This window comes from Anoplolepis gracilipes, chromosome 10 (assembly GCF_047496725.1).
Source record: "Anoplolepis gracilipes chromosome 10, ASM4749672v1, whole genome shotgun sequence".
NCBI lineage: Eukaryota > Metazoa > Arthropoda > Insecta > Hymenoptera > Formicidae > Anoplolepis > Anoplolepis gracilipes.
The window spans coordinates 5,579,100-5,606,908 of NC_132979.1; the positions used below are offsets into that span (position 1 = coordinate 5,579,100).

Here is a 27,809-nt window from a genome sequence, read left to right on the forward strand (position 1 = left end):
TTATTATGTTCTTTTTAATTTATTTATATTGTACATATATTCCACAGCAGTTTTATTAAGATATAAATATTGCATATATAAATAGTAACACAGGATGTGAGCTGTACTTTTACGGTGTTATATGATGTACGTTATGCTTTCGCCGTACTTGCTACATGAGATTGGTTCAAGAAGTATGTTGTTAATATAAATTCTAAATGAACCGGCCGAAGAACCTATTTACGCTGTTAAGCAGCGATTGTCACACTCGCTTGCCAACATTTCAAAACACTGCAAAGTATCAGAAATTGAAGTATTTTTCGTATTATCTCGAAGATACGATCTAATAAGTGAAAAACTAAATGTGTCATCAGTATGAGTGTTACGTACTTTTTGGGGAGTTGAGTTTTTCGACGTGGGAATCGCTCTGTATTTTCCACCACCGCCGATCTCGAGAAATACTTTCGCGATCGAGTCTGCATGCAGAAGATGCGGTAAAAGCAGATGGATATTATTGTGCTTAACAATAAAAATCAGTTCCACACAACGAAACGATGTACTTTCCTTTTCTGCGAGGCGCAAAATGTACAGGTAGTTTAGGTAAAACGGAAAGTGAAATTGTCCTATAAAAAGTGCGATATTGAATATCACGAGGTTGAATTTTCTCGAAAATTATGAGGCTAAAATAGCAGAGGGGAAAATGAATTGTAGTCATGGACACATGTATTCGCGCGCATACAAATTCCTTCCTACGCTCACACATACATATACCTACGCATATGATACTGTGAGAACATCAATAATGCGTTCTCTCGATAAAATTCAACCTTGCAACTCGCAATATAAAGTGGCCGACTAGGTAACTACCTGTAATGTTTTGTATAATTTGTATAACTTTGTTAAGTTCCTCTCTCTATATATATATATATATTTCACATTTCCGTCCTTACAACTATACCAATATATCAACGCTTTTTCGATAGAGAAGAATTATTTTTAGAATTATTTTTCTATCGCTTGTATGTACTTTTTTTATTTTATTTTAAATTAAGAGATCGATAACGCCAGTAATATTATATTTATTAAACCGTTTTACATTAGCCTCTATTGATAGATTATTTGAATTATAAATGTAATTGTAGATATTTTTCACTCTTGTAGAGATACTGTTGTGAGTTAAAAAAATTATAAGACATATATAATTATCTTTTTAACATATATATTTTTTTTTTCAGGAAATATTTTATTATTATTATTAATTTATATTATCTTTAATATTATCATTATTCGTGATACCTGAAAATTGAAACAATAAGAGAGATGAATACTATCGCATGAGTTTATTGAATATTACTTATATTAATATAAGCATGACACACACACATACACACACACACACACACACATGTTTATGTGTACATATCTATTTAACCATAATTGAACTAATTAGAAGTCTTATTTGAAAGTAAAACTTTAATTATATTAAATAATTTTTTTTCATAGACAAGTAGAGAAAAGTAATTATTAATTTGTCGCAAACATTGTCGCGCGTTTTTTAAATAAAATACTTTATGCTGTTAGAGCTTGTAGAGAAAAATCTCTATTGGTTCAGTGACAGAGAAAGTTAATCTATAATAATCACAAATTTGATGTAGGTCGAGTTCTAATCGATCTATTTTCTTGCTATCGATTTAATAAGCACATGAAGAAATAATATCATAAAATATTAACAGTCTATCCGTTCTAAGATATTTTTGCGCATTAATTTTTACAGAATTTCATTAACAATTAGACGTACATTTTCGGAACTGTGTCATTAAATTTATTATTTTGTTACATAAAAGACTCTTTACATATCGTTAGCTCACATAAAATATGGGTGAATTTATTATGTGGAACTCGGAATTTATCACAAGAACTACCAAGTTCTGTGTATAATTGATCCACTATAATACGCACATAAGCAAAAAGAATGTCAAGAGGATTAGTCTCTCCTCTCTCAAAAAATTTTTGCGCATTAATTTTTGCAAAATTATTTCACCGAACAATTGAAGGTACAGTTTCAGAAACGTGTCATTAGATTTATCATCTTGTCGTACAAAAGGCTCTTTACATCGTTAGCCCATATAAAATCCAAATGGTTGAATTTATCATGTGGTACTCGGAATTTACCATAAGGATTGCCAAGCTCTGCATATAATTTCTCCACGTCCTACGGAAAGAACATAATGTGAAAGCAGTTATTTGTGCAATTAAATTATATATGATAAATCAATTTGTTTCGAGCATCTTAAATATTACCGAGAGAATTTTATTCTCTGCAAAATTGTAACATAAGATCTTGTATGAAATGTAAGTCTTTTTCAGTTATGTTTTACCTAAAACTACTCTTCCTTCCCATGTATAATGTCATATAAGCTTATATTATTTTTTCTTGTCGAAGAAATAAGTATCGTGACAAATAGTAAAGATACTCGAAATAAATCAATACATAAAAAAAGTTACGAACTTTGACGTTGGCTAACCAATCGTTGCTGCTGTAATGCACTGAGACTGGCACTTGTATTTTTTTTAGATCGTAATTCGGTGGACTTAATGAATCGTATTTTATTTTGTTACCGAGCGGACCATAATCGTATTGTCTAAACTTCCCTGACCTAATAAATGATCCTGATAACAGAAAAATGTACTATTATTTTAGATTATTTATAACATTTTGAAAAATTTTTGTAAGATTTAAATATGATAGCGATATATATCTAGATTTTTCTTAAGTACAACACAGTCACATTAATACAAATATTTACCAGTTTTAATAAGTTGTGCATAGTGTATTATTTGTTTAGTTGACGCACCAGCGGGGATATGTCCCAAGACTATTGGTAGAAGAGTCTACAAAAAATATAGTATCAGTATATATTTTTCGAACCCCAATAATATACATATTATTACACATTAAAAAATATACATATTATTACACAATTTATTATACAATTATACTACATTATTATACATATTATTATACACAAATAACTGACTAAGCCTTAATTAATTCTTGAAATTTCATACATATCTTATACGATAGTACAGGAGTTATGGTAGAAAAACCATCACATAATTTAATATAGATCATTAATCATCTACAAACTTCAATATATAATTAAAAAATTAAAGATATACTTTGTTAAACTGTTCGTTGTCAAATCCAGCGATCAGAAAGAGGATATTTGAACAAAAGGGTTGCGTGATAGCATCTTCCTTACACACTAATTGTTGGAAAATTTTCATCCCTTTGTCAGTAGGCTTGAATTCGTTCAGTCCGAATAATTTTGTTATCATCTACGAAATGTTTGAGCCATGAAATCTTTAAAGTTGATTACAAAATTAATTTTTTTTCTGTTTTATCTAGACTTATGTACCTCAATAGAATCCAAATTTTTTGCAATAATTCTCATAACTGGACTAATCATTCTGCTGGAATAAACGATAGGAGCCATGGCAAACATCGCCTGAATTTTGTTCTGATAGTGAGGCATCTCCGTCGCCATCACAAAAAAGCTCGTACTACCTTGGCTATGTCCCAGGTAAAACAGCTTTTCTTGACCAGTGGTCTTCAAGATATAATCTATCATCGCAGGAAGATCGTGTGTGCCAATTTCGTGCCAGCTGTACAAAAAGGTATGATTTTTACGAATTATTGACCGATATGATTTTCAGTACGATAGGATGAATTTATATTTGAATAGAATAATAATATGATCGACTTTTTTTCCACGTATCCTAAGTATAAAAGTACTACAAATATTTAATTAATTATAAGTTAAATCTAAAAGAATCTAAAGAAAATTTAATTTAAAATTTAAGTACTGTCTGTATGTAATAATATTTATTTAGTAAATTTATTTTATATTTGATTAATATTTGATGAACATCAATAATAATTCAATAAGAAAGATACCAAACATCAAACAAGTGTCAATCAAATTAATTAAATTATAAATTAAATAAAAAAAGATACCAGATAACGTCAGATAACATTGTCAAGAAATCTTAATACATATTTTGTTAAAAAAATAACGCTAAAAAAAGAGTATACGATATTTTTGTCGTTATTTTTCATCACACTTGTATAAATATTCCGTTGAACCTTATATGATTTATTCTTATCAAATTTTGTCACATACAATTATGTTTACGTAATGTGTTATTCGTAAAGTTTGAATTATTAATCCTGATGTTACTTAATCATGATACGTAAATCGTCTCCACCGTTAATGAATAATCGAAGAAACATGTTATAAAGATTTATTTAAAGTACTTTAAAATAAAATTTAAAAATTTTTCTCTGCGATAGTTTTTCGTCATATTGTAACATTTTCTAAATAAATAACTTTCGACAAAGAGACAGCGTTCTCTTTTTTTTTCGAGTATAAGGCTACAGTAGATAAAAGAGCATAATTTTAAGTTACATAACAAAACTATTTTAATACAAAACAGAGTAAAATTAGAAAAGCCGTTATGTACTTAAGTTTAAACTCTCTCATGGTAATAAAAGTATGTAGTATATGTTTAAAAATATAAAGATGTGATAACCTTGGTGTGCGACAACACACCATCTCTGTGTCGACACTTTTAATACTTTCTAAGGTCTCCACTTTAATTTTATCATGAAATGTTTTATCAGTGTCAATAATACCATGTCTTTTCCCATATATATCTCCTCACCTGAAATCCCAATACGCTTTGTCAAGGACAGACAAGGACACATGTTGACGCGAATATATAGAACCACGTGCGTTACCAAGCCACACGTCATATCCCGCATCCGACAAAATGTATGCTAGATAATTACAACATAACAGAAAACAAATAATAACAAATAATTAATAAAAGTAATAAAAACAGAACGTAAATGATAGCATACAAATTTTTATGAAATTTTTAGCACTTTGTAAATGAAAATATAATTGTCAACTTATAAGTTGCTCGCGATTCAGAGTTAGAGATATTAAACTACTTAATATAAAAAAATATATTTTATTTAAACACATTAAATATATTTTTTACCGACAAAATATAATATCTTTACCTAAACTTTTCTCGGGCCCAGCAACAACCCAACACGCCGAGCTACACAAAAGACCGTGCATAATAAACACAACAGGCTTTTGACCATGCGAATCGTTTGAATTTACTCGTCCTGTTAGTCGATGTAATTCCAAAATATAACCGTCAAACGTGGTTACTGTGTGTACCTGACCATTGTAGCCGTATTTGTTCACTAATTCCAGCTACATAATAAAATGACAGCTTGCTAATTTAAAACGTATAATTAAAGGATTGTTTAGATTTAGATAAATAAAAAGACTATTATGCAGTGCAGCATCCATCCGGAAGTCCCCAGTTTAGACTATTATGCAGTGTTTAAAATAATTAATATCAACCTTAATTATTTAATATATAAGATGTTTTATTAAGGAGAACTAATAAAAATTAATTTAATTTATATATCAAAAAAGAAAGAGAAGATCTGTTTAATAAACATTATTTTTTTATTAACAAAAATATTGATACAATTAATAAAATATTAATATTTGTATTAAGGATGTGTACATAATTATACAATAGCTAAATGAAATTGAAATAAGTGTACTTCTTAAATTCATAATATCTAGATTCTTAAATCAATAAAATTACATTAATATACAGAGATTTTAAGTATTGCAAAATGAATTTTAACGTATTCCTTAGAAATTATACTTGTAATATTTTTCTAATTAAATTTAGAAATTAAAATAGCAGAAAATTCTATCTACGAGAAGTAAAAACAAACAACTTAAATTTTTGCAAACATTTACGAAAATTTTTTGTTATTTTTCACAAGAACCAATACAAACATCAAAATTTGAAAAAATTTAATTCTCAATTTGATCAGAGAATTGCGTTCAAAGTTTAGGCAAATATTTAAAAGAAACGATAAAATTTACGAAATTTTTACGCTTTTGTCAACATTTCGTTATGTGACACATACATCCATATAATGACGGAACAAATATAAATCATTTTAAATGTCGTTTCAAATGAAAATTGTACGTATCTCTGTACAGTTTACGCATATTTTTTTCTTTTAAATTTACTTCTGACATACAAAATTGAAAGATGCACTTACAGTGGTAAGTTTCGCGTCTGGGTGTACGGATTGGAGAAATTGGAGATCTATAAATTCCTTGTTTGTCAATATTTGATCATCTGTCGACAAGATATTCGGTTGATCAAACAGAAGATTCGGCATCGTCCTAACGGACGTCAGAATCGAAAAGAGATATATTGGCAGTAACATCATTGTCGTTCGATGAAATTGCGTGACTGTTGGGATTAAAATAAATTATGTGATTTTTCTCGAAGGCGTGACATGTATATACATATATACACGTACATATGGAACCACTAAATATAGCGCCAGTTTGTTTGCTCTTTTATACCAGTTTATCGAATAATCTATTATAATTTCTGATTTGATAATGCGATGATTGTGAGATTGAGATTGAAACATCAAAAAAAAGATTTGTGATCTTATCACAAACACGAATCGCATGTGACATCGATTGTTTCTGGGAAATGATATAATATGTCATATATATCTTTTGCATGTAAATATATAATCATTGCGGATTTATCTATCATTTTTAATCTGTGATTTGTTAACGAGATTGGAAGAAACAAAAAAAAATAAAATTTTTTATTACTCATAAAGTATGTACTGTAAAATAGCTAGTCAATATTGTAATTGTTGATTTAAAAATTTTTTATATTAAATTTATTATAAATCTGAGTTATTTTGATTTCAAGTGTATACTACCTTGATTAGTTTTGAGAGCAAATCACACAATTTGCAATATTACGCACATGTTTGTATTTATACGTGTAACAATGTACATGTAAAAGTGATATTTTTCCTTTTTTTAGAAATTAAATAATACTTCGTATTATTATATTTATTTTTCTGTCGTATATATGTGCTTTTCTCATTTTATTTAAAATTAAGATAAAATTGATAACGTCAGTAATAATATATTTATTAATATCCATTTAGATCAGTTTATTGATACATTATTTGATTTTTAACATAGTTACATATACTTATAGAGCTAAGGTATAGTATATGTACAAATATATAATTATAGAGATATAATCGTAGATATTCAGTTTTATATACATAATAAAGCTTATGAGCTAAATTACAAAATTACTACATTTTTCTTTAAAAAATATTTTAGACTATCTTTAATTTATTATCTTGATAACTGAACATTGAAACAATTAGAGAGATGTTTAATATATTGCATAAGTATTAAAATATTGTTTATATATAATCGACCTTGGTTAAATTTGATTCACTTGAAAATGAATCTTTAATTATATTAATTATATTACACAATGTTCTTGTAAACAGGCAAACGAAGAAAAAGTAATTATTAATTCCTCGCAATTTTTTCATAGAATACTTTATGCTTTAGGTTGAACAGAGAAGAATCTGGCTCACAATCAGTAGCAGAAAAAGTTTACCCGATCGCATAGATCTATGATAAAAAATTGAGTCCTGATCGATTAATTACCTTTGCTATTGATCCAACTAGTCCATTGATGCGCACATAAGCAAGAAAGAATATCTAGAGAATTATAGCGAATTCGGTCATCCGCACTACACCACTCTAGTGCATATTAAAGGCTGCTATATATGAAGTATTGTAAGTATAATGATGTAATATATAAACACTTTGATAATGGATAATGTATGTTCTACTAAAAAAAATGACGGACAAATATATCATGATTGAATTTTAATTACTTAAAATGTTTATATAATTCCTTTTAATTTAGATATCTTCATGTATAGCAGCCTTAGTGTGCACTAGTGCGGTATAGTGCGGATGATCGAATTTGCTATTAGTCTCTTCCCTCCCGAGAAAAAATGCGTACAGCAAGGTCATATGTAAATACACACAATTAGATGTGAAAAGATCTAATAACATATATAATTTTATATGAACATAATATATAATAATATCCGAAATTTTGATGCGATATTATCTTATATAATTATATATTTTCTTTATCTTTATATAATCATATTTGGTTAAATCTGATTATATGAAAACATATCTAACCGAATATGATTATATAAAAATATCACGCCAAATTTCTAATATTATCATATATGATCTAATCATATCGCGGTAAATTTCAGATTGAATTATATATAATCAAATTGGTGTTTACTTTCGGAAATGTGTCATTAGACTTAGCATTTTGTCATACAATAGGCTCTTTACGTCGATAGCCCACATGTAATCCAAATGATTGAATTTATCATGTGGTACTCGGAATTTACCGTAAGGATTACCAAGTTCTGTATATAATTTATCCACATCCTATAGAAAAAGCGCAATGTGAAAACAATTATTTGTGCAATTAAATTATGTTGTACATATAATAAATTTCGAGTCAGCTTATTTCGAGCACCTTAAATATTATCAAAAGAATTTTATTCTCTGCAAAATTGTAACATAAGATCTTATATGAAATATAAGTATTTTTCAGCTACGTTTTAGAAGTCACAATCTCTTCCTTTCTATATAATAAATAATATCATATGTAAGCTTATATATTTTTTTTCTCGAAGAAGTGAATATCACGACAAGTATTAAAATTACTCGAAATAAACTAATATCACGTAGAAAAAAGTTACGAACCTTGACGTTGGCTAACCAATCGTTGCTGCTGTAATGCAATGAGACTGGCACTCGTATTTTTTTTAGATCGTAACTCGGTGGACTAAATGAACCATATTTTTTTTTATTACCGATCAGTCCGTAATCGAATTGTCTAAATTTTCCAGATGTAATGAAAAACCCTGATAACAGAAGTATACTATTGTTTTATATTACATTTTATACAATTTTGAAAAGTGTTTATAACAAAATATAAAAAAATATGTTACTTTATTTTTCTCAAGCATAATGGGCACATTAATATAAATAAACGTTTACCAGTTTTGATAAGTTGCGCATAATGCAGTATTTGCTTCATTGATGCACCAGCTGGAATATGTCCCAAAACTATCGGTAGAAGAGTCTACAAAGACAGTATTAATATATTTGTCGTACCCTAATAACAATTGTGATATTATTATAAAAAATATATATATATATATATATATATATATATTTATATATACTTAAGTTTAATTATTAATTCCGAATTAATTCTTAAAATTATCTATGTAAGACAATAGTACAAGAGTATTAGAAAAATCATCAAACCATTATTAGCAGATAATCATCCAGAAAATTTAAAATTAATGAAAAGATATTAAAGGCATATTAATACATTAAAGGCATACTTTGTTAAATTGTTCCTTGTTGAATCCAGTGATTAGGAAAAGCACATTCGAACAAAAGGGTTGCGTAATAGCGTCTTCCTTGCACACTAATTCTTGAAAAATTTTCATCCCTTCGTCGGTAGGCTTGAATTCGTACTGACCGAATAATTTCATTATTATCTACAAAACATTTGATCCATGAAATCTTCGAACTTTATTAAGTTACTTTTTCACTATCGAGACTAGAATTACATACGTCAACGGAATCAATGAATCTTGTAATAATCTGCATAACTGCACTAGTCATTCTGCCGCAATAAGCGACAGGAGCCATAGCAAACATAGCTTCGATCTTATTCTGGTACTCGGGCAACTCTGTCGCCATGACAAAAAAGGTTGTAGTACCCTGGCTATGCCCTAAGTAAAATAACTTTTGTTGCCCAGTAGTCCTCAGGATATAATCTATCATCGCAGGAAGATCACGCGTGGCGATCTCATGCCAGCTGTAATTTACAAAGATGTGAATTCTATAAAGTATTCACTGAAATTATTTTTTATACTGTAATAGTATTTATATTTAAGTAAAGTAAATAATTTGATAGATTTTCGTATTCTAACTATACGAGGATTCTTAAAGATATTTAATTAATTGTAGATAAATCTAAAAGTTATTTAGTTTAAAATCAAAGTACTGTATATAAGAAATGTCATTTTAATTATATATGTTTATTCAGCAATATATTTTTTATTGATCAATATTTAATAAAAAGAAAAAAAATACAGGATATTTATGTCGCTATATATATTCTTTATTCCATTTGTTTAAATGGTCTGTTTCGCGTTTTGTATGATTCTTATCAAATTTTATATATCATATATAATTACGCAATGCGTTATTTATCATGTTTGAACTATTAAATCTGATAAGTATGTGTATGTATTGTGTCTGATGTTGCATCGAATAATCGAAGAAACATGCTATAAATAAAAACATTATTTATATCATTTTAAAACAAAATTTAAAAATTGCTCTTTGTGATCATTTTTTTGCCAAATTGTAACGTCTTTAAATTTAGCAACTTTTGAAAAAAAACTTCTTGACGAGTAGTGTATAAAGCTGTAATAGTGAAGGCACAATCTTAAGTTATATAAGCAAGTTATTTTAATATAAGACAAGTAAAATTAGCTATTATGTGCTTAAGTTAACTTTCTCATCCGACGATAATAAACATACATATATAGTGTATGTAAGTAAGTAGTATGTTTAAAAATAAAATAAAAGATGTGACACTTCTGTATGGCAACCCCTCTGTCGATACTTTTACATTTTCAAGGATCTCGACTTTAATTTTATGTTTTGAAATGTTTTATCAGTATCAATAGAATTGTGTTCCTCCTCTCTCTCTCTCTCTCTCTCTCTCTCTTTATACATATATAATTCAAATGTTAAGTGGCGTAAGTTTAAAAAACAAAAGAAATAAGGGCATTTATGTTTGTTTTTATGATAAGAAACATAAATGATGTAACTATATAATCTTATTGACCTTGAACATAGACGAATTTAATATACTTATAATGGTTGATAATAGATTGTCTCGTTCTCAAATCTTTTAATAAAATTAATCATAAATCAATCATCAATCAAAAAGAGTTTGAATGGATTTATATCACTTGGCATCTGAATCACTCATATATTATATATACAGGGTGTTCGGTAATTGGTGAAAAATCGCTAATAACAGATTCTCGAGATCATTTGGAGACGATTTTTCCTCAGCAAAAATGTTGAGGCATCAATAATTTCCGAGTTATAAGCAATTGAAAATAGGCGCTTTTAGCAAACTAAACTCTTTGAAATTAAAAATTTACCAAAACTACATTCTTCAGTTAATTTCAGAGTTTACTCTAATAGAGCTTTAAATTAAAATTCTATTAGAGTAAACTCTAATAGAATTTTAATTTAAAGCTTAATTACAAAGATATATAATGAAAAATTGGAAACTTGCAAAAAATGATGACGTCTCTCGATATTTTCGCAGAGGAAAAATCAACTCCAAAAGATCTCAAGAATTAACATGTTTTTCATCAATTACTGGACACCCTGTATATTTCATATGTTACATATATCATATATATATTTTATATATCACTTCGTATATATATATAGATATGTATTTCTCACCTGAAATCCCAATACTCTTCGTCAAGGATAGACGAAGATACATGTTTACGCGAATACATAGAACCACGTGCGTTACCAAGCCACACGTCATATCCTGCATCCGCCAAAATGTACGCTAGAATCAAAGATTTATTATTATAATATAACAGAAAACAAATAATAACAAACAATTAATAAAAACAATAAAAATTAGATTGCAAATAATAGAGTAAAAATTTTTATCAATTCTTGAGTTCTTTGTAAATAAAAATAGTAATTATTTAATTTAACGGACTATTTTCTGATTTTAATAATTTTGGTATATCAAGATCAACATTCTATAATGTTGTGAAGAATTTAACTGACGCTCATTGTTTATTAAAAAGTTTATTTAGTTTTAATAAACAGCATAAAATATTACTTTTGCTTGATGAATAATTACAATTTTATATTTTAAACTTTTTTTTGTTAATAACTTTTTGATAAACAACAAATGCCGGCTAAAATCTTCAGAAATTTACTATCTTATCACTAAGTATAATATCTTTACCCAAACTTTTCTCGGGCCCAGCAATGACCCAACCCGCCGAACTACACAAAAGGCCGTGCATAACAAAAGCAACAGGCTTTTGCTCTTGCGTTTCGTTTGAATTTGCTCGTCCTGTTAGTCGATGTAATTCCAAAATATAACCATCAGACGTGGTCACTTTGTGTAGTTGACCATTGTAGCCGTATTTTTTTACTAATTCCAGCTATATAATAAAATAATAATATAATAATTTTAATCGCTAATGTAAATTGTACAATTAAGAGATCGTTCAAATCTGGATAAAAAGACTTATAAAACTAAATATAAATTTATATAAGAGAAGAAAAAAAAATCTGCTCACTATACATTATTTTTTCATTTTCAATTAAAGAAATTGAAATACAAATAGTAAAATATTAATATTTATATTAGGAATGTATACAATTATACCATAGAGCTAAATAGAATTGAGATTAATGTACTTCTTAAATTCATAATATCTAAAATCTTAAATCAATAAAATTGTATTAGCATGCAGAAAGAGAGAGAGAGAGAGAGAGAGAGAGAGAGAGAGAGAGGGAGCTAAAATATTGAAAAGTAAAATAATCTTTAAAGAAATCCTTAAAAAAATCTTTATTTAGAAAGACTTTAAATTTGTAATATTTTTTTATTATAAAATAGAAGAAAATTTTGTCTGCAAAAATTAAAATACAAACAACTTAAATTTTTACAAACAATTATGGAAATTTATTGTTATTTCTTACGAGATCTAATGTAAGAATCAAAATTAAATAAATTTTAATTTTAAATTTTATTATAGACATTTGCGCTCTAAGACAAATATTTAAAAGAAACAAAAAAGTCTGCGAAAGTTTTGCACGTTCGCCAATCGTTACGTGACACATTTTTAATGACGAAAAAAATATAAATTATTTAAGAAATAATTTTAAACAATAAAAAAATTTATATTTATTTATATTTATACGATTTCCGCATACACGCGTTCTTTCTTTCAAATTTACTTTTGACAAATTAAATTAAAATTGTACTTACAGTAGTAAGTTTCGCGTCTGGGTGTACAGTTTGGAGAAATGGCGAATCGATGAATTCGTTGATTGTTGATATTCGGTGATCTATCGATAAATCCAACTGATCAAACTCGGAAAGAGCCAGCATTGTTTTAACAGACGTCAGAATCGAAAAAAGAAAAATTGGCAGTAGCATCGTTGTCGTTCAATGTGATTGTTATGGCCTGGATTGTTGAGCTCGAAATAAATTGTGCGATTTTCTCGAATGCATGGAGTGTATATATATATATATATATATATATATATATAAAGTAAATATATATCCACTCTGTTTGCTGCTACGATCTTATCGAATGCCATCGTCATGAAATCTGTCATAATTCAGGTTTGATAATGCGATTAATACAATGTGACATGAGTTTGAGACATCGGAAAGAGATTTATGAATCTTATCGCAAGTGCGAAGCACAAGTAGATCGATTGTTTGTTTCTACAAAATGATATAGTATTTTATATATCTTTTATGTGTGCAATGTGCAAGTCGCATTGTGGATTTATCTGTTTATATGATTTTTTTTATCAGATTACTCTACAAGAAACAAAGGAATAATTAAAATCGTTTATCATTTATAAAGTAAGTATGTATGTATGTACAATGTATGTCGGTGTCAGGTATGTCTTAACACGAATTTGCATATATCAGCACATTTATGTATTTTACATATTTATATATGAAAAATATATACATATATATATATATATATATGTCATACAATTCAAATCATATCGTATATATAATAAATTAGTTTATCTCGAGTTTATCTTAGTTTATCTTATATATTATTAGAAGATTTTCTTTTCTTTTAAGTTGTACATATACGGATTATTTTATGTGAAAAGTAATAATTTTTCGGTTATATTTTATTTCTTCTTTTTTTTATAGAATCTTACAGAATTATATAAATTTATGTTCTTTTTTTCTTCACAAAGAAGTAAGTATCTTGACAAATATTAAAGATACTCCGAAATAAATTAATATGTAATAAAAAAGTTACAAATCATGACATTTACAAACAAATTGTTGTTGCTGTGATGCACTAAGACTGGTACTTTTTATTTTTCTTATATTGTAACTCGGTGGATTGAATAAACTAATATTTTTTTATATTATCCAACATTCCATGATTTAGTTATTTAAATTTTTTTAAGAAATCAATATAAGAAAATTTTATAAACTTTTGAAAAATTTTTATAAAAGTTGAATATAATAGAAATATGTTGCTTTATTTTTTTAAGTAATATACTGACATTAATATGAATAAACATTTATTAATTTTGACAAGTTGCACAAAATGGTCTATTTGCTTCATTGATGCAACAGCGAGAATATATCTCAAGTTTATCGGTAGAAGAAGCTATAGAGAGCATTAATGTAAATATATTTGAATCAATAGCGAGATTAATTATTATTAAAAATAAGTTATTATTTAAAATATAATAAACTTAAGTTTAATTATTAATCCATAATTAATTTTTGAAATTATGCATCTTTGTTATAACATAGTACAAGAATATATAATAGAAAAACCATTTATTTCGCAGATAAAGATGCATATAATTTTTGTCGTTTGAAACGATTTCGTGAACAATTTGTATTTATTTCGTCATTAATAGTGTGTGTGTGTCACATAACGAAATATTGGCAAAAATGTACAAATTTCATAAATTTTATCATTTATTTTAAGGAGATGATGAAAGATATGTATAAAATTTTGTTCATATCAGTTATATAGATGAAATATATAAAGAAATGATTGAGAAGTCGGAAAGAGATTTGTAGATCTTATCGCATGAAGCGCAGGTAGACTGATTGTTTGTTTATGAATAATATATAATAGTATTTTATGCAAACATTTTTCGTGTGCAAATGCATAGCTTCAGTGTACATGGATTTATCTTGTATGATTTTTTACGAGATTATTCTGAAAGAAATGAAGGAATTATAAAATAGATAGTAAAATCTTGTAATCTTTGAGTTAAAAATTCTTAATTAATAATAAATCATACTGATTTTAAGTGCATGAAAGTTTGATTAGTTTTAACTGGTTTGGTGTTTTGTTTTGTACATAATTGAGTCCAATTGACAATAAAAATATAATTTGAAAAAATTATAAGATAAAAGACAAAATTTGTATTGCAGATATTACGATTCTTTGCAATCACGGTTCTTTTATTATATGATGATGATAATATACAATGTGTAATAAGTTTTTTTTCGTTATACACAGAACCAGTACAACCATATTGACTGTTTTTTTTAGGTCTGATTTATCCAATTATTTACACAACGGCGAGTTCACATATCAGAAAGCGATAACTACGATATAAACATTATTACAAATAAAAACTACATTATATCTTGATATAATTTAATATTAATTGTCTCATCTATTATTTCATTTGCAATTTTGTTTTATTTTACGAGAATTATCAAAAGATTGCTAAGTTAAATCGATAACATTATTTAATTAATTCCAAGATACAAAATAGCTGTTGTAATGGGAAAGGTAGAAGTCTGGTTATATTTCACGAATTAATTACAGAAATTGAATAAACAAACGCTGATACTTTTAATTGAGCTTTATTAAACTTATTATCTGATAATACACGAGCGTCTTCACGTCGATGGCTCACATAAAATCTAGATGGTTAAATTTCTTGTTTTCCATTAAGAATTTATCATGAAAATTATCCAGCTCGCTATACAGTTTTTCCACATTCACAGGAGAATCATAAGATAAGTATATAAAATGCAAACATCCCAACAATTAAAACATTATGGTGGTTCATTTAACTTGAGCATTTAAATATTTTTAGGATATTTTTTTATCGTGTTAGAGAATACACGAGAGTTTATATAGAAAAAAAAATATAAAAGATTTATATTAATATATTTTGTATGCCTACTTCTCTCTGCTCATAAATAGGTCTATATATTTCTACAGAAAAAAATTAATATTCTAACAGATATTAAAAGAAATGAAGCTTGAAACGAACCACCGCGTATAACAATATTAACGTTAATATAAACAATTAAAACCTTAATGTTTGCTAACCAATCATTTCTATTGTAATGAAGTGAAATTTATACTTTGATATCCTTTACATCATAAATCGATGGAGTATCAGTATCATATAATTTCTTATTAATCTTTAATCTGTTATTAAATAGTTTAAATCTCCTCACTAAAATACATAAATCTGTCAAATTTATATATTTATTGTTATTATGTATTTTAGAAAATATTACGAAGATTTGAATATAATGAAATATTTCGTTATATGCGCTTATGTGAATATGTTAATATATATTAACATTTTATATTAACTACTGATTTCAATTTTAAGTGCATGCTAGTTTGATTAATTTTAAGAACAAATCACGCATTTGTAATATTATGCACGTTTGTACTTACATATACATATACATATATGTGTAATCTTATAATCTTATACATGCAAAAGCAATATTTTTTACCTTTTTTTAGAAATCAAATAATTTGCCGAATTATTTTTCTATGACGTATATGTACTTTCTTCATTTTATTTAAAATTAAGATCAATAAGATCACGTCAGTAATGTTATATTTGTTAATGTCTATTTTAGATCAGTTTATTGATACATTATTTAATTTTTATTAAGTTATATATTTATATAACATAGTTATATACTCAGAGAATTATACGCTTATATATAAGTATAATACATAACATAATTATATATTATACTTATAGAGATACTATAGTATATATTGTATTAATTATATATATAGATATGTATGCTGTTTAGTCACTTATGAAGTAAAAATCTATAAAATTATATTTTTATGCAGAAAATATTTTATTGTATCTTTAATTTAATATTACATTATTCTTGATAACTGAAAGTTGGAACAATTAGAGAGATGTTTAATATCGCACGAGTATTAAAATATTTCTCTTAGTGCGCGCGCGCCGGTCATACTTGAAATTAGATTCACTTGAAAATATAACTTTAATTATATTAATCATATTATTAATAATTTTTTATGAACGCACAAGAAAAGAAAAAGTAATTATTAATTTTCCTTGCAAAAATAATTGCATCTTACTTGTTCATAGAATCCTTTATGCTGGACGAATAGTGGAGAATTTGGTGTTTGCTCAGTAGCAGGAAAGGTTTATTTAATTGCAAATTTGATATATGATAAAAAGTTAAGTCCTGATCGATTCATTACTTTGCCATTGATCCAATAAGCAAGAAAGAATATCTAGAGAATTAGTCTCTTTCCTCCCAAGAAAAAATGGGTATTGTATGAACATATATGTAAATATATATAATTAGGTGTGAAAAGATCTAATAACATATATAATTTTCTATGAACATAATATATAATAATATCCAAAATTTGATGCGATATTATCTTATATAATTATATATTTTCTTTATCTTTATATAATTATATTTGGTTAAATCTGATTATATGAAAATAGATCTAGTCAAATATGATTATATAAAAATATCACGCCAAATTTCTAATATTATTATATATGATCAAATCATATCGCGCTAAATTTCGGATTTAATTACATATAATCATATATAATCATAATAAGTCCATTTTTTCTCGGGTTTCCAAAAATTTGTGCCCATTAACTTCTTCAAAGTTTCAAATTGAATATGTTCATTTTTAGAAGTTTGTCATTAGGCCTAGTATTTTGTCATACACAAGGTTCTTTACGTTGATAGCCCACATGTAATCCAAATGATTGAATTTATCATATGGTACTCGGAATTTACCGTAAGGATTAGCAAGTTCTTTATATAATTTTTCCACATCCTATAGAAAAAGCGTAATGTGAATTATTTGTGCAATTAAATTATGTCTTACATATAATAAATTTCGAGTCAGTTTATTTCGAGCATCTTGAATATTACCAAGAGAATTTTATTCTTTGCAAAATTGTAACATAAGATCTTATATGAAATATAGGTCCTTTTCACCTATGTTTTAGAAGTAAAAATCTCTATTCTTCCTTCTTATAATATAATATCATATATAAACTCATATTTTTTTCCTCTCGAAGAAGTGAGTATCATGACAAATATTAAAATTACTCGAAATAAACTAATATCACGTAGAAAAAAGTTACGAACCTTGACGTTGGCTAACCAATCGTTGTTGCTGTAATGCAATGAGACTGGCACTCGTATTTTTCTTAGATCGTAACTCGGTGGACTAAATGAACTGTATTTTATTATATTACCGATCAGTCCGTAATCGAATTGTCTAAATTTTCCAGATGTAAAGAAAAACCCTGATAACAGAAGTATACTATTGTTTTATATTACATTTTATACAATTTTGAAAAGTGTTTATAACAAAATATAAAAAAATATGTTACTTTATTTTTCTTAAGCATAATGAGCACATTAATATAAATAAACGTTTACCAGTTTTGATAAGTTGCGTATAATGCAGTATTTGCTTCGTTGATGAACCAGCCGGAATATGCCCCAAAATTATCGGTAGAAGAGTCTACAAAAATAGCATTAATATATTTATCGAACCTCAATAACGATTGTAATATTATTAAAAAAAAAAATGTATATATACTTTAGTTTAATTATTAATTTTTAATTAGTTCTTAAAATTATCTATGTTAGATAATAGTATAAGAGTATTATAGAAAAACCATCAAAACCACTATTATTTAGCAGATAATTGTTCACAAAATTTAAAATATAAATAAAAAGATATTAACATGTTGTGTAAGCGTCGTGTCGATCACCGGTGATCGACAAAACTTAATAAATAGTATTCCAACATTAAAAATTAAAAATTAAAAAATTTAAGATTATGAAAAAAGAAAAATGTATCTACTACTATTATTTACTATTATTATTATTTTTTTTAATTAAAAGAATTGACTGAGCCTAAAGTTTGCGCCCGGGGGCACCGCTCTAGTTATGGCACTGAGTATACAAAGGATTACGCATAATCACATAGCAATAAACAAACTGCCGTCGCAGTCGGTTATCGTATTATAATTCTATTGCAATCATGCGCATCTCTTCAGTTTTCGGCATCGCGCGGCGTAAACAGAAAGATTAACAAAAAATGCTCAGCACTTAACGTGTTAAAGGCATATTAAGATATTAAAGGTATACTTTGTTAAATTGTCCCTTATCAAATCCAGCGATTAGGTACAGGATATTTGAACATAAGGGTTCCGTAATGGCGTCTTTTGCGCATACTAACTCTCCGAACATTTGCATTGCTTTGTCAGTAGGCTTGAATTCATACTGACCCAATAATTCCAGTAATGTCTACAAAACATTTGGCTCATTAAATATTCGAAAATTACATCAAAGTTAATTCTTCTCTATCGAGACTAGAATTACATACGTCAAGGGGACCAAAGTATCTTGCTAAACTCTGTATAACTGGACTAGCCAATCTGCCGCAATAAGCGACAGGAGCCATAGCAAACATCGCTTGGGTCTTATTCTGGTACTCGGGCACTTCTGTCGCCATCACAAAAAAGGATGTAGTACCCTGGCTATGCCCTATGTAAAATAGCTTTTCTTTACCAGTAGTCTTTAAAATATAATCTATTGTCGCAGGAAGATCACGCGTGCCCATCTCGTGCCAGCTGTAATTTACCAAGGTATAAATTCTATAAATTATTCACTGAAATTATTTTCGATACTATAATAATATTTATATTTATATTTATATTCAAATAAAATAAATAATTTGATAGATTTCCATATCCTAACTATAAAAGTACACTTAAAAATATTTAATCAATTATAAATAAATCTAAGAAGAATTTAGTTAGTTTAGAATCTAAGTACTGTGTGTAATGTTATTTTAAATATACCTATATGTTTATTCAGCAATATATTTTATATTTGTTCAATATTAAACAAAAAGAATATAGGATATTTATGTCGCTATATATTAAATAATACAATTAAAAAACTATATATATATATATATATATATATATATATATAGTTCTCACCTAAAATCCCAATACGCTTTGTCATGGATAGACAGAGAAACATGTTCACGCGAATACGTGGAACCACGCGCGTTACCAAGCCATACATCATATCCTGCATCCGACAATACGTATCCTAGAATCAAAGATTTATTATTACAATATAACAGAAAACAAATAATAACAAGCAATTAACAAAAACAATATAAATTAGATTGCAAATAATAGAGTAAAAATTTTTATCAATTTTTGAGTTCTTTCTAAATAAAAATAGTAATTTTTTTAGTTTAACATTTCCTGATTTTAATAATTTTGATATATCAAGATCATCACCTTGTAATGTCATAAAGATTTTAGCCGACGCTCGTTGTTTATTAAAATGTTATTGTTTTGTTCATTTAAACAGCATAAAATATTATTTTTGCTGGATGAATAATTACATTCTATATTTTAAATATTTTTATTAATAACTTATTAATAAACAACAAAAGTCGGCTGAAACCTTCAAAACATTACTCAGAGTGATGACATATACCAAATTGATAACATATACCAAAATTATTTAAATCGGGAAATAGTCTGTTAAACTAAATAATTATTAATACTACTATAAAATAATTTATTATCTTATCACTAAAGTATATCATTACCTAAACCTTCCTTAGGCCCAGAAATGACCCAAACCACCGAACTACACAAAAGGCCGTGCATGACTAATACAACAGGCTTTTGCTCTGATTCACTTGAATTTGCTCGTCCTGTTATCCGATGTAATTCCAAAATATAACCATCAGACGTGGTCACTTTGTGTAGTTGACCATTGTAGCCGTATTTTTTCACTAATTCCAGCTATATAATAAAATAATAAAATAACAATTTTAATCGTTAATGTAAATTGCACAATTAAGAGTTCGTTTAGATCTGGATAAAAAGATTATATTATGTAGCAATCAAATTATTTTTTAAAAAGTTTGTAATTAATGTCTCAAACTTATTAATTATGTAATGTAGAAAATGTTTGATTAAAAACATAACTAATAAAACTTAATATAAATTTATATAAGAGAAGAAAAAAAGAATCTGCTCACTATACGTTATTTTTTTCATTTTTAATAAAAAAAATTGATACAAATAATAAAATATTAATATATTTTAGGAATGTATATAATTATACAATAAAGCTAAATAAAATTGAGATAACATACTTCTTAAATTCATAATATTTAAAACCTTAAATCAATAAAATTTATTAGCAGAGAACTAAAGTATTGCTAAGTAAAATAATTTTTAAAGTTTTTCATAGAAAAACTTTAAATTTGTAATATTTTTTATTATAAAACAGAAGAAAATTTTGTCTGCAAGAATTAAAATACAAGCAACTTAAATTTTTACAAACAATTATGGAAATTTATTAATATTTTTTACAAGAACTAATGCAAACATCAAAATAAAATAAATTTTAAATTTTATTATAGATAATTGAGCTCGTAAGAGATATATTTAAAAAAATTTAAACAATCTGCGAAAGTTTTGCGCTTTTGCCAATCGTTACGTGACACATCTTTTATAACAAAACAAGAAATTATTTAAGAAATAGTTTTAAACAATGAAAAAATTTATATTTATTTATATTTATACTATTTGCGCATACCCACGTTCTTTCTTTTAAATTTACTTTTGACAAATTAAATTGAAATTGTACTTACAGTAGTAAGTTCCGCGTCTTGTGATACAGCTTCGAGAAACGGTGGATTTATGAATTCGTTCATTGCTGGTATTCGGTCAACTATCGGTAAATCTGGTTGATCAACCTCCAGAAGGGCCGGCACCGTTCTAACAGACGTCAAATTGAAAAAAAATTGGCAGTAGCATCGTTATTGTTTGATGAGATTGTTATGGTCTGAATTGTTAAGATTGAAATAAATCGTGCGATTTTTTCGAATGCGTTAAGTGTATATATATATATATATATATATATGTATGTATATAAAATAATTTATATGGCTATTTGGCGGTTTTTATCTGATGTTTATATGATTTTGTGATGAGATTACTCTAAAAAAAACAAAAGAATAATTAAAATTGATTATTATTTTTGTATGAACACTTGGCGTCAGGTATCTTAATACGAATTTGCATATATCAGCACATTTATATATTTTACATATTCACATATATATATACATATATATATATACATATTGATGCAAATATATTGTACAATTAAAATTATATCGTATATGTGATAATTTAGTTTATCTCGAGTTTATCTTAAAGTTAGTTTATCTTAAACATTATTAGGAGATTTTTGTTCTTTAAAATTATACGTATACAGATTTTATGTGAAAAGAATTTTTCGGTTATGTTTCATTTCTCCTCTTTTTTTCTTATGTATAGAATCATACATATATAAGTTTATATTTTTAATTGTACTATAATTAATAAGGTTGTTATTTTTAAGGTTTAACTTTTATTTTTTTTTTATTAATAAACGAACATATATTTGTATGGAAATTTTGTCCATTTTTTATTAAAAAATTACATTTACGTAAATTTATATCGATTTTAAGAAGTTGGATGTATTCTTAAGGTATTAATTGATTTTTATATAAATTTGATATATCATGCCGATGTATAATGTAATGCAATATGTAGACTTACTCGTGGATTTGTCCATCGATCAACACGAAGAATGCTGCGGCTACCATAAAAAAGCGAAACATTTTTTCGAAATTTCCAGCGACTTTTATCACCTTGCAAGTGAACGTACAAAAAATAAATTGTAGTTGAAATTATTAGAGCTCTCGTTTATCGATATGCGGCGGCGGTAACTATATATACAATCGCGCGCATTCAAAACTTCCGGATTTCTATAGATCAATCAAATCTAAAAATATATTGTAATATTTTTTCAAACTAGCTGTACAATATTAAAATAAATTATAAAGTGTGTGCATGATTAATGAGGAAGAAGCGATCAGTGTTTCGAAAAAATACATTGTTTAAATCAACTAGACATAAATGAACTTTGCAAATGACATTTTACTTGTATAAAAGATAGCATTGTAATAAACAACAAGCTCATATCAACTGGTTTGACAATTAAGTATCGTACTGTTGAAGATTGAGGCACAACTATGTACAAATTAATGCAAAATTCATGTTAATGATATGCAACATGATTGATGATAAGAAAAGAATTTTTCTGATTGAAAACTTTACAAACAATTTTTAAAAAATTGATGACAAGTACACAATATGACGTAATATGTGTCTTTTCTACTTTGATAAATTTTTGTTTTGAAACTCAGTTGAGCGACGTTTCGTTTTACTTTCAACATCCTTTTTTAAAAAAATTGTTATTCTCCTTTTTGTATTTTACTTATTCAAGTTAAAATTGTGCACTTATTTTTGTTTACAATCATTTTTTCTACATAAATATATGCCTTATATTCATTATTATTATTACATCTTATTTTTTTATTAAAAAGGTGTAATTTATTTATATCAAAGTAAAACAAGGTAAATCTTAAGAAAAGGGGACCCACTTTCTATGATCTTGACCTTGACATGTGTTGTCAGGGTGACGACCCTAAGTAACATCCCAATAAATTTTAGCCGTCGGTCGTTGTTTATAAAAAAGTTATTATCAAAAAAAGTTTCATAAATAAAATATAATTTTCTCACATTATGTATATTTAATAAAGCGTATTTTTAATGGATCTATTTATTTAAGTTTGATACATCGAATGCGTGGGCGGGGGAGGGACTCTGCCTCTCCCCTTGCACCCCTGCCCCAAAACTAAAAAACTAACCCACCCAACCTGTGTTACAATACAAAATCTATTTCATGTCTCAGACTATAGACATAAAAGTATAGATCAAGTGTTGTTATGTCTGTCTTAGACAGAGGTTGGGTTGGGTTAGATTTTTAGTTGGGGTGAGAGTGCAGGAAGAGGGGCTCCGCCCCTCCTCTGCCCGCGCATTTGATATATATTTAAATAAATGAACTTGCTAATCATACTTACTTTTATAACAGATTTATTTACTTACTGCCCCGTAATACAGTATTACACATACGTACACTTCAAGAGTCTAAAACAGACTGCGGAACAAATGTAGAGAATATTAAGACGTACAACGCAAACAGGGAACTCACAATAACATTTCTGTTTACATACCAAAGCAATCACTTCAAGAGAAAATTTATATTATTATGAGTGATATTGACTGATATTATCAAGACTAGTAGTATTATTAAGTAAATGTGATTGTAAATGAATTGAATGCGTTCACGTATCACGTATTAAATAAATAGATACGTTAAAAATACGCTTTCTGAAATGTATATGGTACCAAAAATTATATATAATTCGTAAAAATTTTTTTGTTTATAACTTTTTAATAAACACCGACCGATGGTTAAAACCTTTTGAATGTTACTTAGGGTCATGACCTTGACAATATATGTCATGATCAAGGTCATAGAGATAGGTCCCCTGGCTATGCGCCAAGTAAACCAGCTGTTTTTGACCAGTGATCTCCAAGGTATAATCTATGATTGCAGGAAGATCGCGCGTGCCCATCTCGTGCCAGCTGTAATTTACAAAAAAGATATAATTTTTATAATAAATTATTCACTGGTATTATTTTCGATATAGTAGTATTATGCTTGAATATAATAATATAGTAGTATTTATATTTATATAATAACATTTATATTTAAATAAAATAAATAATTTGATGGAAACTAATTTAAAAAAGGAACAATGCAAACGAATAATATTGATATTTAAAACTTAAGTATTATTTTTGGTGCCGTATTTTTGTATTAAATAATTTAATAGATTTTTGTAACCAAATTATGAGAGTATACATAAAGATATTTAATTAATTAGAAGTAAAAAGTCTGAATAGAAGTTAGTTTAAAATCTAGATAGTGTGTGTGAATAATGTTATATTTTAAATATATCATTTTATTATCATATTTTAAATATATTTATGCAGAAAATTTATTTGATCAATATTGAAAAAGCATTTAAATAGAAAGATGCTAATAGGATAATATTATAAAAAATTATAATATTTTTTGTGATTAATTACTGTGGACAGAAAATAATATAGGATATTTATGTTTCTATTTTTCTTTTCAATTGTTTAAATATTCTGTTGTATTTTATACGATTTTTGTTAAATTTTATATATCATATACAGTTGCATTTACGCAATACATTAGTCACGTTTTGAACTATGATTTGACTGAAATCTAATAAATGTATGTGTGTAAGTATGTGTCATGTCTGACAACCTAGATCTTGTATCGAATAATTGAAGAAACATGCTATAAAGAAAAAATTTGGTTATTTAAATTACTTTAAAATTTAAAATATGCTGTATGTGATTATTTTTTGCCAAATTGTAACATCTTTAAATTGTCAACTTTCGAAAAAAAGAACTTTCTTTGAGTGATATAAAATAAGACTGCAAAGCACAATCTTAAGTTATATAACTAAGTTATTTTAACATAATACAAAAAATTAGCTCTCATGTGCTTAAGTTTAAACTTTATCATCTGACGATAATGAAAGTATATGTATAGCGTAGATTTAAAAAGAAAATAAAAGATATATGATTCCTCTGTTGACACTTTTACATTTTCTATGATTTCTGCTTTATTTTATCTTCTATATATATATATATATATATATATATATATATGATTTACCTATACAATCTAATGGACGTAAGAAACAGACGAATTAAATGAAGTTATGATGGTTGATTATATATATATATATATATATATATATATATATATATATATATATATATATATCGCGTTGTCTCCTTCTCAAATCTAATAATTCAAAATCGAATTTAAATGAATTTATACCACTTTGTGTCTGAGTAGTCACTTATATATATATATATATTTATCTATTTATTCTCACCTGAAATCCCAATACTCTTCGTCACTAGTAGACTTATTCACATGTTTAAGCGAATACCTGGCACCACGCATATTACCAAGCCAGACGTCATATCCCGCATCCGCCAAATTTGTATTCTAGAATCAAAGATAATTACAACATAACGGAAAACAAATAATAACAAACGATTAATAAAAGCAATAAAAATTGGAACTAATAATAGAGTAAAAATTTTTATCAATTTTTGAGTTCTTTGTAAATAAAAATATAATTGTTAACTTATAATTTACACACAATTCAGACTAAGATATATTAAACCAAATCTAAGAAAATATTATTAAAAAATAATTTAATATTTTGTCACCAAAGTATAATATCTTTACCTAAACTTTTCCCGGGTCCTCCAACGATCCAACACGCCGAACAAGCCATAAAGCCGGGGATTAAAAGTACGACAGGCTTTTTCTCGCTTGAATCATTTGAATTTGCTCGTCCTGCTCTCTCTCTCTCTACCCGATGTAATTCCAAAATATAACCGTCACACGTGGTTACTGTGTGTCTCTCACCATTGTAGCCGTATTTCTCCACTAATTCTAGCTACATAATAATACTTTAACTTCTCTAATTTAAATCGTACAATTAAGGGATTAAGGAATGTTAAGAATTGTATGAACAAAAAACTATATAACTATTACTGTGCAGTAATTAAATCTATAATTAATATCAAATACATTAATTATTTAATATATAAGCTTCCATTAAAGAAATAGATAATAAAATTTAATATAAACATATATCAGACGAAAAAGAGTATCTGCTTAGCATATATTATTTTTCCAATACCAAGAACATTGATACAAATAATAAAATATTTATAATAATATATAAAATTGAAAGATGTACTTAAGAATATACATAATATACGATTATAATATGATTATAAGATTAATGTAGATCTTAAAATTCATAATATCTAGAACCTTAAATTAATAAAATTGTAAAATACTCAGAGATTTAAATATTACTAACAATAAGTAAAATAATTTTTAACGTTCTTAAAAATTATATAATACATGTAATATCTTTTTATCATTATTAATATAGAAGAAAATTCTACAAGAATTAAAATATAAACAAGTTAAATTTTTATAAACAATTATAAAAATTTTTCATTATTTTCTACAAGAAACAATACAAACATCAACATTAAATAATTTTAAATTATGAAACTATTAAATGAGCTTAAAATTTTTAAAAGAATATTTAAAAGAAACAATAAAATCTGCGAAAATTTTATGCTTTTGCCTATGTGACACATACATCTTTAATGACAAAACAAATATAAATTATTTTAAAAATTGTTTTAAGCAAGAAAAAAATTATATGTATTTATACTATTTATGCAGATACTCTATCTTTCTTTCAAATTTACTTTTGATTCATAAAATTGGAAGATGTACTTACAGTAGTGAGATGCGCATCTTCGAGTATATTATTGATCGGGGCTTTGTCGGTCGTTGTTATTAATTGATCTATTGTTGATAAAGTATCCAAAGAATTAAGCTCGAGAAGAGCTGGAGTTATCGTAATGGATGTCAAACTTAAAAAAAGAAAAGTTAGCAGTAACATCGTTATCGTTTGATGATATGACCTGATTGAGAGCGAAATGAATTGTGCGATTTTCTCGAATGCGTGCATACACACACACACACACACACACACACACACACACACACACACACACACACAC

At 26.6% G+C, this 27,809-nt stretch overlaps 2 protein-coding genes across 2 annotated transcripts; both read right to left on the bottom strand.

Moving 5' to 3' along the window:
- Nucleotides 1-1,495: 1,495 nt before the first annotated feature.
- On the bottom strand, nt 1,496-13,413 carry LOC140670340 (uncharacterized). The gene is made up of 16 exons (XM_072900910.1): nt 13,105-13,413; nt 12,073-12,274; nt 11,544-11,658; nt 9,618-9,864; nt 9,383-9,541; nt 9,030-9,114; nt 8,733-8,893; nt 8,259-8,411; nt 6,149-6,355; nt 5,069-5,270; nt 4,705-4,819; nt 3,399-3,645; nt 3,160-3,318; nt 2,787-2,871; nt 2,408-2,649; nt 1,496-2,191 (listed from the first exon to the last, which is right to left on the bottom strand). Exons 1-16 carry the CDS (start codon nt 13,273-13,275, stop codon nt 2,042-2,044), a joined length of 2,700 nt encoding a protein of 899 aa, XP_072757011.1. The 5' UTR covers nt 13,276-13,413; the 3' UTR covers nt 1,496-2,041.
- A 4,204-nt stretch (nt 13,414-17,617) lies between these two features.
- Nucleotides 17,618-27,735, bottom strand: LOC140669979 (lipase 3). The gene is made up of 11 exons (XM_072900252.1): nt 27,524-27,735; nt 26,443-26,656; nt 26,081-26,196; nt 21,836-21,962; nt 20,780-20,978; nt 20,151-20,265; nt 19,529-19,775; nt 19,291-19,449; nt 18,574-18,658; nt 18,277-18,437; nt 17,618-17,959 (listed from the first exon to the last, which is right to left on the bottom strand). The coding sequence occupies exons 3-11, from the start codon at nt 26,149-26,151 to the stop codon at nt 17,810-17,812; spliced, it is 1,314 nt and encodes a 437-aa protein (XP_072756353.1). The 5' UTR covers nt 26,152-26,196; nt 26,443-26,656; nt 27,524-27,735; the 3' UTR covers nt 17,618-17,809.
- Nucleotides 27,736-27,809: the final 74 nt, after the last annotated feature.